The 14,285-nt window shown below is 39.7% G+C and overlaps 4 protein-coding genes across 9 annotated transcripts; 2 read left to right on the top strand and 2 right to left on the bottom strand.

Annotated features, from left to right (window-relative positions):
- Positions 1–3,371: 3,371 nt before the first annotated feature.
- LOC104807544 (scarecrow-like protein 15) lies at positions 3,372–5,245 on the top strand. Its single transcript, XM_010532866.1, has one exon. The coding sequence runs from the start codon at positions 3,466–3,468 to the stop codon at positions 5,107–5,109; it is 1,644 nt and encodes a 547-aa protein (XP_010531168.1). The 5' UTR covers positions 3,372–3,465; the 3' UTR covers positions 5,110–5,245.
- Positions 5,246–5,315: 70 nt separating this feature from the next.
- LOC104807547 (HVA22-like protein k) lies at positions 5,316–7,529 on the top strand (the record flags this gene model as incomplete). The annotated part of the gene is made up of 8 exons (XM_010532875.2): positions 5,316–5,480; positions 5,958–6,016; positions 6,098–6,195; positions 6,356–6,407; positions 6,712–6,775; positions 6,875–6,970; positions 7,047–7,119; positions 7,198–7,529. Coding segments are annotated over 8 exons (720 nt in total), but the record flags the coding sequence as incomplete, so codon positions are not given.
- LOC104807546 (G-box-binding factor 1) lies at positions 7,290–10,599 on the bottom strand. 6 transcript variants are annotated; one of them, XM_010532869.1, is made up of 12 exons: positions 10,210–10,594; positions 9,448–9,574; positions 9,315–9,359; positions 9,115–9,204; positions 8,913–9,002; positions 8,653–8,795; positions 8,497–8,554; positions 8,362–8,410; positions 8,098–8,270; positions 7,938–8,015; positions 7,716–7,841; positions 7,290–7,618 (listed from the first exon to the last, which is right to left on the bottom strand). In XM_010532869.1, exons 2-12 carry the CDS (start codon positions 9,505–9,507, stop codon positions 7,517–7,519), a joined length of 1,014 nt encoding a protein of 337 aa, XP_010531171.1. In that variant the 5' UTR covers positions 9,508–9,574; positions 10,210–10,594; the 3' UTR covers positions 7,290–7,516. The 6 variants fall into 6 exon arrangements, with proteins under 6 accessions (XP_010531171.1, XP_010531169.1, XP_010531175.1 ...); XM_010532867.1 differs by having other exon boundaries at positions 8,098–8,279; XM_010532873.2 differs by having other exon boundaries at positions 8,098–8,237; positions 10,210–10,593.
- A 1,090-nt stretch (positions 10,600–11,689) lies between these two features.
- On the bottom strand, positions 11,690–13,662 carry LOC104807548 (homeobox-leucine zipper protein ATHB-40). Its single transcript, XM_010532876.2, has 3 exons — positions 13,522–13,662; positions 12,772–13,094; positions 11,690–12,078 (listed from the first exon to the last, which is right to left on the bottom strand). Exons 1-3 carry the CDS (start codon positions 13,589–13,591, stop codon positions 11,863–11,865), a joined length of 609 nt encoding a protein of 202 aa, XP_010531178.1. The 5' UTR covers positions 13,592–13,662; the 3' UTR covers positions 11,690–11,862.
- Between the last annotated feature and the right edge of the window lie 623 nt (positions 13,663–14,285).

Consider the following 14,285-nt stretch of genomic DNA (forward strand, 5'->3'; position numbering starts at 1 on the left):
GGCTAATTAAAATACCCAACGTATCCCCACAAAAGGGATCCCCCATGCAAGAAAAAGCTTGTCGTGACTACTCTCATGGTGGATTGCTTTCTATTGCCTTACAAGATAGAAGACCCCCCTTCTTTCACATTTCTTTTCTCTTTTCCAAGTTTAATATTGTTATAAAATATTTGTTACGTTTGAATTATTGATATCTAATTAATGCCCACGAAATCCCTCATGCATGTGTATATACACGATGAATATGGATCGACCGTATTAGATGAAATCATGCCGCATGTATACATGCACCGATTACTAGTTGTTATTGTTAGGTATTATATCAAAAATACCTCTCATATATTATTTTGATTTCAACTCATCCACTTCTTCAACTCCGATCATGTGACTAGAATTACAATATGACCATATGGTGGTTACATTAGTCACAAAGTTAAATTTATAATAGTTTTATCAAATAATTAGTGTAATATATAAGAAGTGAATATAGTGAATTAGCGTGATGATCATTATAAATTTAAAGTTATTACCAATATAATTACCATAGATTGAAGTCAATTTTTGATAATATCTCTTGTTATTATAATTATTATTATTTAGACAACTCCCGAAATCGATTTTTTTGCCAACCTTTCTTTATTTATGGCCTTTTTTTTTTCTGTCATGCACTTTTGGAGTGGGAGTTCGATATGGGGGCAATCTTTTTATTATTTTTTTTGGTAAAAATTTGGAAAAAAAAATGGGAATCTTGGAAACAAAAACACCCTCTCTCTCTCCCCCCCAACCCCGCCATTGCTTTTGTGTGCTTGAAGCTTCTCTCTTTATCATGCTTTCATCGATCGTGTGTCGTATGTGTTATATCGATCTTCCTTACCGCCTAAGTATTTGACTTTCTTAGGTCCCCATCCCATGTACGCACCTCCATCAAGAGTTTGCGATCTTCATCTTCTTTGCAGCTTATGGGACGTTCAGCCTTGCGGAAGTGTTTGCGGACAAACTTATTTCTTGGTACCTGTTTCTGTCTCGATGAGTTTGGCAGTTTGGTCTTTAGACATATCATTTGTTACCTCTCATCGTGTTTACATCTTTCCATTTTGATGAAATTCCTTGAGCAATACCATATCCTTAGGAAGTAGCTGTATTTTCTGAACTCTCGGCCCGACGAACAGAAACACTACTGAGTTGTTCTTGGGAAATTATACTGCTTGCCAATTGCAGAGAATATGCCATCTATATATATATATCTAACCTTTTTGTTTTTATTTGATTACTTTCGATTTTTTAAACTGATTAAAAGGTGAAAATTAGCCGAGCTTTGAATGTAATGCATGTATTTACATGGATTATCAGAATATCATTGGATCCCATGTTTTGCAGGCCGAACAAATTTAAAATTCAATATAAAGTGAAAAAAAATGTGGGCTATACCGATTAGTCTAATAACAAAAAAGTTACCACCAAAATCCACTTTTTTCTGTTATATATATTGTTTTATATATTAAGCTAAGAGCCACAAAAACACATGATCGACGTTAATTAAAATAACCAAACAATATAAAAAACATTTAATGCTGAGAACATTGTTTTTTTTTATAAAAAAAAGTTGTATGAGAACATTGTTGTTGCAAGCTTTATAATGTGTTTTGTGATTTTTTGCTGTATAAGTTGGAGAACGTACTCCATAACCCTTTGGACCGGATACCGAAACGCCTCATAATCATTTGGACGAATGACAGCCCTTTGTGATTAAATAAATGTAAATTATTTTTTTCTTTTTTATATATCTTTTTCTGATACTACTAAACCCTTACATGTTTCGAATCTCTCTCTCGGTACAAACTTTAACAAAAAAAATATATATTAAAGATATTAGCTCCATGGTTTGTATCGGTCTTTTTTCATAGTATATGAATATTGTATGTGTGTATCAAATAAATTCATGTCTTTTGTACATATGATCACACCTGTATTAAATGTTGACGTTTTTTTACAAAATAAAAATAAATAAATAAATAAATGGATTTCGTTTTCTGAGACGTCAGAAAATGGACGGACGGATTTCCCCTCGTGAAATCAATCAGTGAAGAGAATATATTCCGTCTCTCTCATCGCCGCAAAAAACGAGAGAGAGAGAGAGAGGAGAAAATGGAGGGGGGGGGTACGTGGCGCGTGTGTTTTACGCACTGGACGATGATGATCTGTCAAAATCGATTTGTACGGATATATATCCTACGGCCCATGGGCCTCCAACACATTTCCCCAACAATAAATCCTTCTTGTGGACCCATTGTGGGTCAGAAGTGCCGAACGTGGGACCCACATGAACATCGTCGTTGGTCCCTTTTTTTTGGTCGTCGATCCACTTTTCAGTTTTCACACGATCTCAGTGGAAACGACAGTGTGATTCGTACTTAAAACCAGAAGTTACTACGGCATGTGTTTTGATTTGATTGGGATTTTTTCGCATTTTTAGAATCTATTTTTTCATCTCAATTTACTACTTCCATGTATTGTACATCGACTTCATGGTTCACGTACACCATTGACAAATTTAGTAAGTCTTTTGCTTTACATGAATCGTTATATATGTATATATGTATATATGTATATGCGAATGATTTTATGTCGATTGAGAGTGTGTATCATAAATTCATAAATTACATGATTTAGACAAAGTTTCCATGAAGTCTGTTTATTATTCGGAAGGACAACATATTGAATGATATACTTGTTGACTAGTTAAATAGTTAATTGCTAATGTACACATTGGAGTTTGGACCTTTTTAATGTAGCGTCTCTTATTTCAGTTTGAGATTTCGCAGTGATAATTATTTGTTTCATTTCAATTTTATTATAGACACAAAATGACGATTAAACTATAAAATGTGTGTACGAGGAATCGTCAGATAATTTGTTGTCCAATCATGTAGGAAAATTAAATTGAATCATATCGAGACGTTATTATTTTCAAATAGACCGACTAAATCTTGTATTTTGAATAGATATTACCAAATAAATTTCGGACCGGTGAAATAAAGCCATGTGTTAACGGCAGTCGCTCCATGCATGCACAAACTCAAAGATAAAAAGCGCGCAATCATACCTTCCAAAAGCCCCCCCGCTTCCTCCTCCATCTTTTCCAAACGCCAAAAAAAAAAAAAAAAAAAAAATTATGGGGCTGCATGGACTTGACAAAATAGATGTAAAATGCTATACCTTAGGGCTTCAACAAGATGTAACGAATCCTCTGCAGAGACCTTATAACCACTTCCGCCATTTATTGCCATACAGTAGATATCAAATAAACCATCCCAAAAACCCCCCCCCCTCCCCCCCCCTCTTTTCCAAAACCAAAAAAAAAAAAAAAAAAAAAAGACACAGAAACAGAAAGAGAAAGCAAAAGAACATCTATTGCTTCTTCTTCTTCTTCTTCTTCTTCTTCTTCACAACTTCGCCTCCCGAGATATGAGAGTGCCGCCATCGTCTCCTCAGGACAACCAACCTTCGGACACGAAATCTGCATCTTACAGCAACACCACGACAAACCAAGCCGACAATACTAACAGCACGACTGCTGTAAACGCAGGGAGGACTCTCGGCTTCGGCGAGCCCACCTCGGTGCTCGACCTCCGCGGAAGCCCCAGCCCCGCCGCCATCGCGGAAAAGCCTCCGGTGGAAGTTGCGTCGTTGGTATCCGTCGGAGGAGGTAACACCGGTCAGGTCTCCGAGCAGTTTCCGTTGGACGACCATGTGATGCGTTCCATGGATTGGGATTCTATCATGAGGGAATTGGAGTTAGATGACGATTCTGCCCCTGCCCTCAAGACCAGTTTTGCCGCTGCTGCTGTTCCGACACACTACGGCGTCGATTCCCAGCTTCATGGTTTTCCCGACCAGCTGCACCCGGTGGATTTCGGGTCATCCGAGGTCTATTCGGGTAATCCGGTCGGAGTTGGTTACGGGCTCAATTCCGTCGATGGTTCCGACGGTTTCGTTAATGGAGGATTCGATTTCATAGAGGACCTGATCCGAGTCGTTGACTGTGTTCAATCAGAAGAGTTACAGCTCGCACAGGTGGTACTGGCACGGCTTAATCAACGTCTGAGATCTCCGTCGGGGAGACCCCTACAGAGAGCTGCCTTTTACTTCAAGGAAGCTCTCGGGTCGGTTTTAACCGGTTCTACCAGGAATCCGACCCGGTTATCGTCGTGGTCCGATATTGTTCAGAGGATCCGAGCGTACAAGGAGTTCTCTGGAATCTCACCGATTCCTCTGTTCTCTCATTTCACCGCGAACCAAGCGATCCTCGATTCGCTGAATTGGCAATCTTCGTCGCCATTCGTCCACGTGGTGGACTTTGAGATCGGATTCGGTGGTCAGTACGCGTCGCTTATGAGAGAGATCGCCGAGAAATCTTCAGAAAACGGCGGATTTCTGAGGGTCACGGCGGTGGTTCCGGAGGAGTTCGCCGTCGAAACGAGGCTCGTCAAGGAGAATCTCGCTCAGTTTGCGGCGGATCTGAAAATACGATTCCAGATCGAGTTTGTCCTCATGAGAACCTTCGAGATGTTGTCGTTTAAGGCGATCAGATTCGTGGAGGGAGAGAGGACCGTCGTTCTGCTCTCTCCAGCAATTTTTCGTCGCCTGACAGGAATCCCTAGCTTCGTCAACGATCTCCGGCGGGTATCCCAGAAGGTAGTCGTCTTCGTAGACGGAGAGGGATGGACGGAGACGGCCGGATCCGGATCGTTCCGGCGAGAGTTCGTCGGTCTTCTCGAGTTTTACACGATGGTGCTGGATTCGCTCGACGCCGCCGTGCCTCCAGGAGAGTGGACGAAGAAGATCATAGAGGCGTTCGTGCTGCGGCCAAGGATTTCGGAAGCGGTGGAGGCTGCGGCAGCGAGGAACGCCGGAGAGATGACATGGCGGGAGGCGTTCTGCGCCGCCGGGATGAGGCAGATCCCGCTGAGCCAGTTCGCTAACTTCCAAGCCGAGTGTCTACTGGAGAAGGCCCAGGTGAGAGGATTCCACGTGGCGAAACGACAGGCCGACTTGGTGCTTTGCTGGCATGGGAGGGCTCTTGTTGCCACGTCAGCTTGGCGGTTTTAAATAACCGCACCGCCGGACCGGGCCGGGAAGTGTAGATTTTTAACCTTTAGTGGGTTGGTTAAATTATTAGAAAGGAATTATATCCGTCCCCTGTTTTATTTTATTTTTTCAAATTGGGCTTTTTGGTTTCTCTTTCCTTTTCAATAAAGAAATAAAGAAAGATGTTTAAATATTATTACATGAACCTCTAACCGAAGTAGAGTCTTTCTCTGCGTTCCCAATTCCGAGACCCTTTTTTCCTTCCGAGTGTGCAAAAGATTCCCGGAACTGCGCTGCTTTGTGCACGGGTAACGAAATTCGTCAATCTTGTATTAACTTTCGCTTCTCAGATTTCATCCATGGCGTTTCTCGGATCAGGCTTCGCTAGCGAGGTAATGAACGCAATTTCTCTGTCAGATTCTCTGTTTTAGCAGATTTTGATTTGGTCAAATTTTTCGCTTTTTGTTTCGTTCCTTTCTCGGCTTCGTTTATAGTCTGTGGCGATCGGTTTTGAATTTCGAGTTGATGGGATCTTACTGTGTATTTGATTCTGTATTGACATGTATTGGATGAGAGTCCCGGCTTGGAGTTGTGAAAAATGAATGAGTTTGCAGTTGGGGCAGAGTTTTGTTCCTCGAAGAACTTGCTGTCAAGTGTTCCTGCGGTTGTCTGATCATCATAAACTTTGGATCTTTAGGAAAGAATTACTGGTCTATCTGAAAATGACGAGAGAATTTGTGCCTCTTCCTTTATGATTCTGAGTTTCTGGTTTCAGAAACGATGAGTTTCAGATCGCTTTAATGCCTCTCTTGACGTTTTGCTTATGTATGTGATTGAATTGGAAATTTGGTTGTTTTTGGTGGGATCAGGTAGGATTACGAGTAATTCTCTCTCCGATTGGTTCCAACATAGTTCTTCGAACGGCATGGTGAGTTTATCAACCTGTTGTTGGTTAGATGTTGTAATAGGAAATTCAGATATGGTGGTGACTGAATCATCTTTCGTCCAGCTGCTCCATTGGCATCGGGATACCTGTCTACTCAACCATCAAAGCCATCGAGAAGAAAGACCCTGATGAACAACAAAAATGGCTGATATATTGGGCAGGTCTGGATTCTCTGTCACCATTCTGATTCGTTTTCTCATCTCTTGAACCCTTATGTGTTATTTTCTCTAAGAAATCTAGTCCATTACACTGGTGCCTGTTAAAATGAATATGTAATTATAGTTGTGATGTATGAGTTTGCGATCTTCATCTTCTTTGCAGCTTATGGGACGTTCAGCCTTGCGGAAGTGTTTGCGGACAAACTTATTTCTTGGTACCTGTTTCTGTCTCGATGAGTTTGGCAGTTTGGTCTTTAGACATATCATTTGTTACCTCTCATCGTGTTTACATCTTTCCATTTTGATGAAATTCCTTGAGCAATACCATATCCTTAGGAAGTAGCTGTATTTTCTGAACTCTCGGCCCGACGAACAGAAACACTACTGAGTTGTTCTTGGGAAATTATACTGCTTGCCAATTGCAGAGAATATGCCATCCTTTACACTTGAATACACACTGATACATTGCAGATATGCAGCCGCATTTATTCAAACATGTGAATGCAATCGTTTTTACAGGTTTCCGCTGTATTATCACGTGAAGTTTGCGTTCCTTGTTTGGCTTCAACTTCCTACCTTCGAGGTAGTGTTGTACAATACATATCATATGCCATATTGAGTTGTTGGGTTTTGGGTTTTGCTTATTCGCATCTGACCGTTTAGATGAAACTACACGCAACAGGGAGCGAAACAAATATACAACCACCATCTCCGTCCATTCTTTTTGAAGCATCAAGCTCGAGTGGACAAACTCGTAGATGCTACGTACGATGAAATGGTACGGTCATGAGCTTAACTCTTTGTTAATAGATATGGTTACAGGAGAGCAAACTGATATCTTTAAAACTTTGCAGGTCAAAATCGTTACAGCGCACCAAGGAGAAATCCGGTTTGCCAAAGCAGTGTATATCAGAATGATTGAATCACGTGAGTTCGTTCGATAAAAAAATTCTCTTTTTTTTTGTTGTTGCTTTTCAAACTCTTCATGGTTTGTCATTTCAACAGTAAGGGGTAGTAGTAGCAGTCATCCAAATGAACCGCAAGGACAAATCTCGAACCAAAGCAGCGCACCACAGACGGCAACAAATTCAGATTCGGAATCCGAACATGAAGACTGATGGATTCCTATTCGGTAAATATCTAATGTCCCTCTAATCATACAACAGTTTGGTGTTTTCGAGTTTAATCTGTTGGATCGATGCTGCTACGTCTACAAATTAAAAAGGGTCAAAGACTGTATAGTGTATAACACAGAAGAACCGTACTACTTGTGAGAATTCCCAATGATCCCATAAGCTATGTGTTGTTACTTGGATACTGTTAGCTATTTTGCTTCACTGTCCTTAGTAACACTTGCTCCTCCAGACATGGCAGTCTGTTCTAGATTAGCTACAGCCTCGGGTCCACACAATCTTGTCAACTCGTCCTGTAATAAAAACGTGGGTTTACCTGTTTAATAATGGGTCACACTTAAAAAAAAAGTATTTTCTTTCTAGAAGCTTCTTTGTTTTGTACCGGGTTACCTTGATGGAGTTGTTTTCCGTCTTAAGCTTCTCGCATTCCTCAGAGAGCCTTTGAAGCTCTTCTCTCAGGCCGTGATTCTCATTCGTCAAGCTTTCTACTCTCTGTTGAAGCTGCTCGCATTCCGCCTGTTTCGGTAATCAAAGTGTGTAATTGCTCGATTCTCCGCCGAAGATAACATTAGAAAAAATTTTCCCAAAGATAGATGGGTAATGAGATTTTACCTGCTTTCTTAATCTCGATCTCCTTGCAGATTCGCGGTTAGATTGCTTCCTTTTCTGCCTCTTGAGTTCTCGTTCATCCTACGGGTAAAGCCCAGGTGTTGGTTAAACATCAGAAAGGGAGAAAATATTTCCTCGGCGAAACAGAGAGGGAGATTCATACTGTCCATTGCTCGGAGGCAACACCAATGGCACCAGAAGTATTTGGTCTCATCTTTGCAGCTCCTCCAGAAGACCATAAGTCCATCCCGATATTAAGATTAGTCGCTGGGGCAACCGGCTTCATGGGCATCGAACCTTGGACTGCACCAGTAGTTTTATTCTGAGAACTCGCTGCTAAGGAAACTATTATGGGTCAAGAAACAAAACACCTAATACAACTGGACACTGAGAGAAACCATGTTGGTTTCGGACGAGGAAACCTCACCATCTGCCAGCATCTGTTCAAATCTTCCCTTTCTGCTAGAACCTTGCTCCTATATCAAACATCAATTCCGACCATCAAATTTCACAAATGGTTTATGTTTAGTGATTCAATGGCACTTTTAGGATTGATCGGTACCTGTTGGTTAGCATTCTCGCCATTTCCATCAGACGAACCCTCTGTTGCACTTTCATCGCTGAAAGAAATCACGATCAGATAACAAAAAAGTCGATGATCAAGTTTACATAATCAAACACAAACACATGAAACAGGAAACTGCTAATCTAGAAGCACCTTTGGGACACACCATCGTTGCCTGAACCAGAAGCCGCCTTCTCACCTCCTTCACCCTTTCCTTTCTGATCCCCCTTTGATTTCTTGGCAGAAGCTTGGTCTTTCACAACATTCTCGATGTTAGCCGGAGCAGAATTATGTACCTTCAACAGCAGATCGCCAAGCAAAATTCCTCAGCCCGTCATATATGTATGCACATACATACCCCCAGCATATAAGTTGAAAGGGTGACTTAGATCATGTAGCGGATTTAAGGTTACCATTGGCATACTAGGATGGGCATAGACTCCGCCGGGCGGATACATAGCTGGGTACGGAACTGGAGTCCCATAAGGTGGCATCATAGGATGCTGAAAATTATTGACAACATGAAAAAAAAAATGAAGTAACCAGAGAAGGGATTACCCTCAAACTGGCAAGAATGAAAGGTCTTTCGGCATTTCAAAACGGAATGGCAACTACCTGGCCACCCCACATATATGGGTGAGGACTTGGAGATGCAACAGGCGATGGGAAAAAAGGAGGTGGAGTACCCCCAGCTCCATAGTAGGCCTACATTGTGAGTGTTACAATTAGTTTCAGTAACCACACCATGCTCTGATTAAGAAAGCAATATGAGGATTGCGATGAATTGCAACAGAAGTTATATACATAGCACGAACCTGCATTGAGCTTGTCCAGTCTGGATATGGCGTGGAAGGTACTTCCTGCACGGATGAGGTAGATGAAATAAAACTAACGATACAAATATAATATAGAAGCATATGAAACGACTTCCTGAAAATGTTTTGGTACCTGAGTTGAAGATGGTGGTTTCGAAGGCTTTGAAGGCGTGCTTTCCTTGCCAGTACTCATTGTTTATGAGATGGTTTTGCTTATTACACTAAAGAAAGACAACTTGAACAGAGGATCTACGATACACCTGAAAGGATCAAACCCACAAAGTCAGATTCATTATCCAACTCAAACCAAATCGTTCTTAGTCCAGTCTCAGAACAGGACAAGAACCACCCACATCCAACACAAACCAGGAACAATACCCACTAGAAACAAAAACCCAGTACGAAAGCAATGTCCTTGTGATGCAATTTCACAAGAAATAAACAGAACAAAATGAAGCACCTTTCATTTATGGTAATTCTAAACTGTTGAGCCACGCAAGCGTACGACAAGTTAGATTCGAGAATCAGGATCATAAAGAGATAATCAACATTCGGTAGACGCGACAGTACCAAAAAAAATTATCTATATAGACGACAAGTTAGATTCCAAATCCCCAGAGAAATTTCCACAAGAAGTAACTATCAAAGCTAAATTAACCGGAAAATCTCTGTTAAAGCAGAAACTCCAAGCACGATACCTGAACGCATACACATATCATATGTATATACGAATTTCAAGTTCAACCTACATCTCCAAACCAAATCTCTACTTGTAAAATCGTTCCCGGACTAAACAACATGCAATTCTCACATAAGATTTGTAAGTATACACATGTGCATGCGTGCGATTGTGCGGATCGAGAGAAAAGATATAAAAAGGAACAAGGAGACGAACCAGCTCTCATGGCATGAGGTGGAAGTCCAGCTAGGATGCGACAAAGATGCAGAGAGACAAAATAAAAGATCCAAGACACGTCCTCCTCCACTTCGACAGATCAGACGGCCCACAAATTCCGTCGGAGATCGAAGAACAGAAAAAAAAACAGACCAACTCCCGTTGAATTTCTTCGACCGGATTCTCACTGATTCAACGGATCTCGCCGGAAAAAAAAAACAGATGATGGAAAAAAAAGGAAGAGAGGATGAGATTCTGCGATCTGGTGTGGCGAAGTCCGATAGGAGGAGGGATAGAGAGAGAGGAACGTCTTTGGGGGATTAGGGTTTGGAGGGGACGACACGTGCGAGGGAGAGAATCCAGGTGTACACGTGTTACTGGATAAGGTTTTGACACGGCAGCTTCGGTTTGTGTGACTCATCCCTCTCGCACTTTTATTGGATAATAATAATAATAATAATAATAATAATATCTTTATTTACAAACCAACCAACCGAAAGTTGTGTGGTATTTCTTTTGTCGTCTTTTCTCTATTCTTTTATAGATCTAATTGTCGGGCAAATAAAAGATACGCAACAAATGCATATTGAATTATGGAATTAAATGTATGCCTTGTTGAATATTTTCAGATTTTTGTATTGTTATTTATGGCTCAAATCTATTTGTTTAAGCGTTTTTCTAATAAATCATGGACCGATTTCATTAATTGAAACGTTTAATTAAAAGCATGTAACTATCACGCATGTGGAATGGAAATGATAAGAAACCGATCCTATGATTGAACCTTATATGTTGAAGTACAGTTGTATAATGGTTGACCAGTGTTGTGTTGTGACTAAAAATTGTTGATATTCCGAATTATATTTTTTTAAAAATTGTTTTTTTCGGACCATATGTAGCTAAAGAAACGAAGGTTTGTTAAATTTAATTATAACGCAATTATTTGGAGTTTAATTAGGCTTACCAATGGAATTACGAGTTTACAATGGCAGAGGATGCGATGGGTCCATTATTGGGCCTAATAAACTTAATGGGTCTATTTCAGGCTTATTTGCTATATATATATATATATATATATATATATATATATATGTGCGTGTGTGGAATCTGTATCATTTGGATAATTAATATTCTTTATTTTTTTGGGTAAATGATAATTAATTGGTATCATATAAAAAATAATATGTTATTTTGACTTCAAGATATATTCTTCTCCAACTGTGACCTTGTGACCCATGTGACCCTAAATATAATCTTAGTCATATTGATCATAACATTAAATTTTTAATATTTTTATCAAATAATTAGTGGGATATTTAAGGTATGAATATAATGAATGGATATGATCATCATAAATTTAACGTTATATCCAATGTGACCAAGATTATATTTCGGGTCATATGGATCACAAAGTCACAGCTAGAGAAAGATATATCTTGAAATCAAAATAACAAATGTATGGTATTTTTAATAATGCCCCTATTTAATTAATATTCTTGTGACGTGCATATCTTACAATGGGATGACAAATTATTGCCGTTTCTATAGAAAGACAGACATTGCTCATACGCTAGTAATCGTATATCTACACCTACGAATTACATATACCCTAAATAAGCATTAGCTTAGCAAGTTAGTTAATCATCTAAATAATTACACATACATAATCATCCATTCCATCCCAGCGGTGTAACCATGTGGGGGTGCGTAGATCAAATCATCGTAATCGTTGTCCACTTGGAAATCCCCGGGAAACGGTGCGTCGTTGGATGAGGTTGGGCTGTTGCTTGAAACTCCTTCCACTGCTCTCTCTGCCAGCCGTTGGATCTCTCTCTCGGCTTCGTACAATTGCTCCTTCAGCTGAATAACCTGCAAAACATTTAAATTAATCACCACGGATTAGTGGTAATTAACCCCGTTTAATTAGGGGAGTAAGTGGGTTATGGCCCAAATAAATAAGAAGCCACCATTACAATAAAATTAAAAAGAGGGAGAAAAGTGTGTACGGAAACGTGTCGTGATTGGAACACGTAGGGCACTTTTGTGTTGTGTAATGAGGTGGCATTTTTCTGTTCATTGTCAATGTCATGTTTTCCATCCCCACTTTCTGTCTGATTTTTACGTCTTCTTTTTTTTTTTAAACTAAGACTACTTCACTGAGTTCACTCACCGATTTTCTTCGAGCCGTGTGCTCATTCGAGTTTTTATATTATGGATGATTATAAGTTATAAATATGGAAGTAATTTTCAAATTATCCGAAATATTTATTTATCAAACTCGGAAATGTTATATATATCAAAGTACATAAAACATTTTAAGTCTCCCAATACGTAGAAAAAAATTATGGAGATAAAAAGGAAAAAAAAATGCATGAAAGTGTTTATGACATTTGAAAAACGTTAAGAAACTTGTTATTTTTCAATCTCATGATCTCCTTGGTCCACTTAACCATGGTTAAACCCTCCTACAAATATACATATATATATATATATACAGTACAACTAAAACGGATAAAATAAGAGAGAGAGAGAGAGAGAGAGAGAGAGAGAGAGGGAGGGTACCTCAGATTCGAGATGGCACTTCTGGACGACGACGTTTTCATGGAGGGTCTTGAGCTTGTTGAACTCTTCCTCGAGCTTCTTGTTCTTCCAGCGAGCACGTCGGTTCTGGAACCAGACGGCAACTTGACAAGGGTCGAGCCCTAACTCCGAAGCCAACCTGTCTTTCCTCTCCGACTCGAGCTTGTGTTCATTCCCGAAGCTCATCTCGAGCATCCTCACTTGTTCCTCACTCAGCTTCCTCTTCCTCATCATTCCTCCATTACTGCTTCCCTCTGCGTTGGCTTTGTTCTTCCTCCTCCTACTCCTCCGTGGCTTTGCTTCCCCTGCTTAGCATGAGAATAAGATGAATCAAGAGAAAAACACCTTTGACTAATGTAATGATGTTAACAAAAGGCCTGTAGTCTACTCGTTTGTGGTGTATCAGACGGCTTGTTAGCCACAAGTGTAGTCCTTTCCTCTCTCTATATGTGCTCTTATTGCCTTCAAAGTGTGTTTGCATGTACACTTTACACATATATGCATATGGATTTACGTGGGCGATGGTACATCACACGTATAGATATATATGTGGATGTATAAGAGTGCGTGTCTTTGTTTCTTGTGTTGGGTGTGGAGAAGATCTCTATAAAGTATAATTCTTGGGCAGCTAATAAACAATTACGCATGCACTTTTTTTTTGTTAAAGCAGATCAGTGGAGACTCTCCAGTTTCAGGAACTCATCAAAATAAGATACTGTAACTTGGACGAACCTTGTCGAGGAGCGATTTGGCTGAAGCCACCGTGGTACAACTGAGAGATGAGTTCCATATGATCATCCATCTCTCTCTCTCTCTCTCTCTCTCTCTCCCTCTCCCTCTCAGTTGCTTTTTATATTGTCTCGCTTTTGATGTAACGTGAGAAGTTGTTGTTGGGGGGATGAGGAAGACTTGCGATATATAAGGAGGGGAGAGGAAGGAGTAGGTGTCAAATCAAGAGATAAGCATTTCATGTTTCTTGATGTATGATTATGTCTTTTTCCTTTCGTGGGCTTCACCTTCGTCATAAATTTCACGAATGCCACTGGACATAATTATAGTTGAAGTCATGTTGTGGGAAGTGGGAACCAAGGGGGATAGGAAAATACATATAAGGTTATATATATACATATATATACACGCACCACTAATCTTCAATTGTTTAGTTTCGCAAGGATGTGACTAATTTGTTATTGTATTGGACAATATAATTGCATCAAACCACGTGAAAGCAACACTTGGAACAATATTTAATGTTGTTATAATAGGATGTAACGTTTTTATTCTTGGGTGTTTTTGATACGAGCAAATAATATTTTCATATAAACCAAAAACTTTTCTGAGGAATATTGTTAAAATGTCTTAATTTAAGTTAAAATTGCTATTCTATAATCTATTAATACCTTATTTTCCTTTAAAATTACAATTAAAAAACTTAAGCATTCATGTACTATATATACTAACTTTTTATAGTACATGAATGCTATATGAATGTATTA

The sequence above is a fragment of the Tarenaya hassleriana genome, unplaced genomic scaffold (assembly GCF_000463585.1).
Source record: "Tarenaya hassleriana unplaced genomic scaffold, ASM46358v1 Cleome13, whole genome shotgun sequence".
Taxonomy (NCBI): Eukaryota; Viridiplantae; Streptophyta; class Magnoliopsida; order Brassicales; family Cleomaceae; genus Tarenaya; species Tarenaya hassleriana.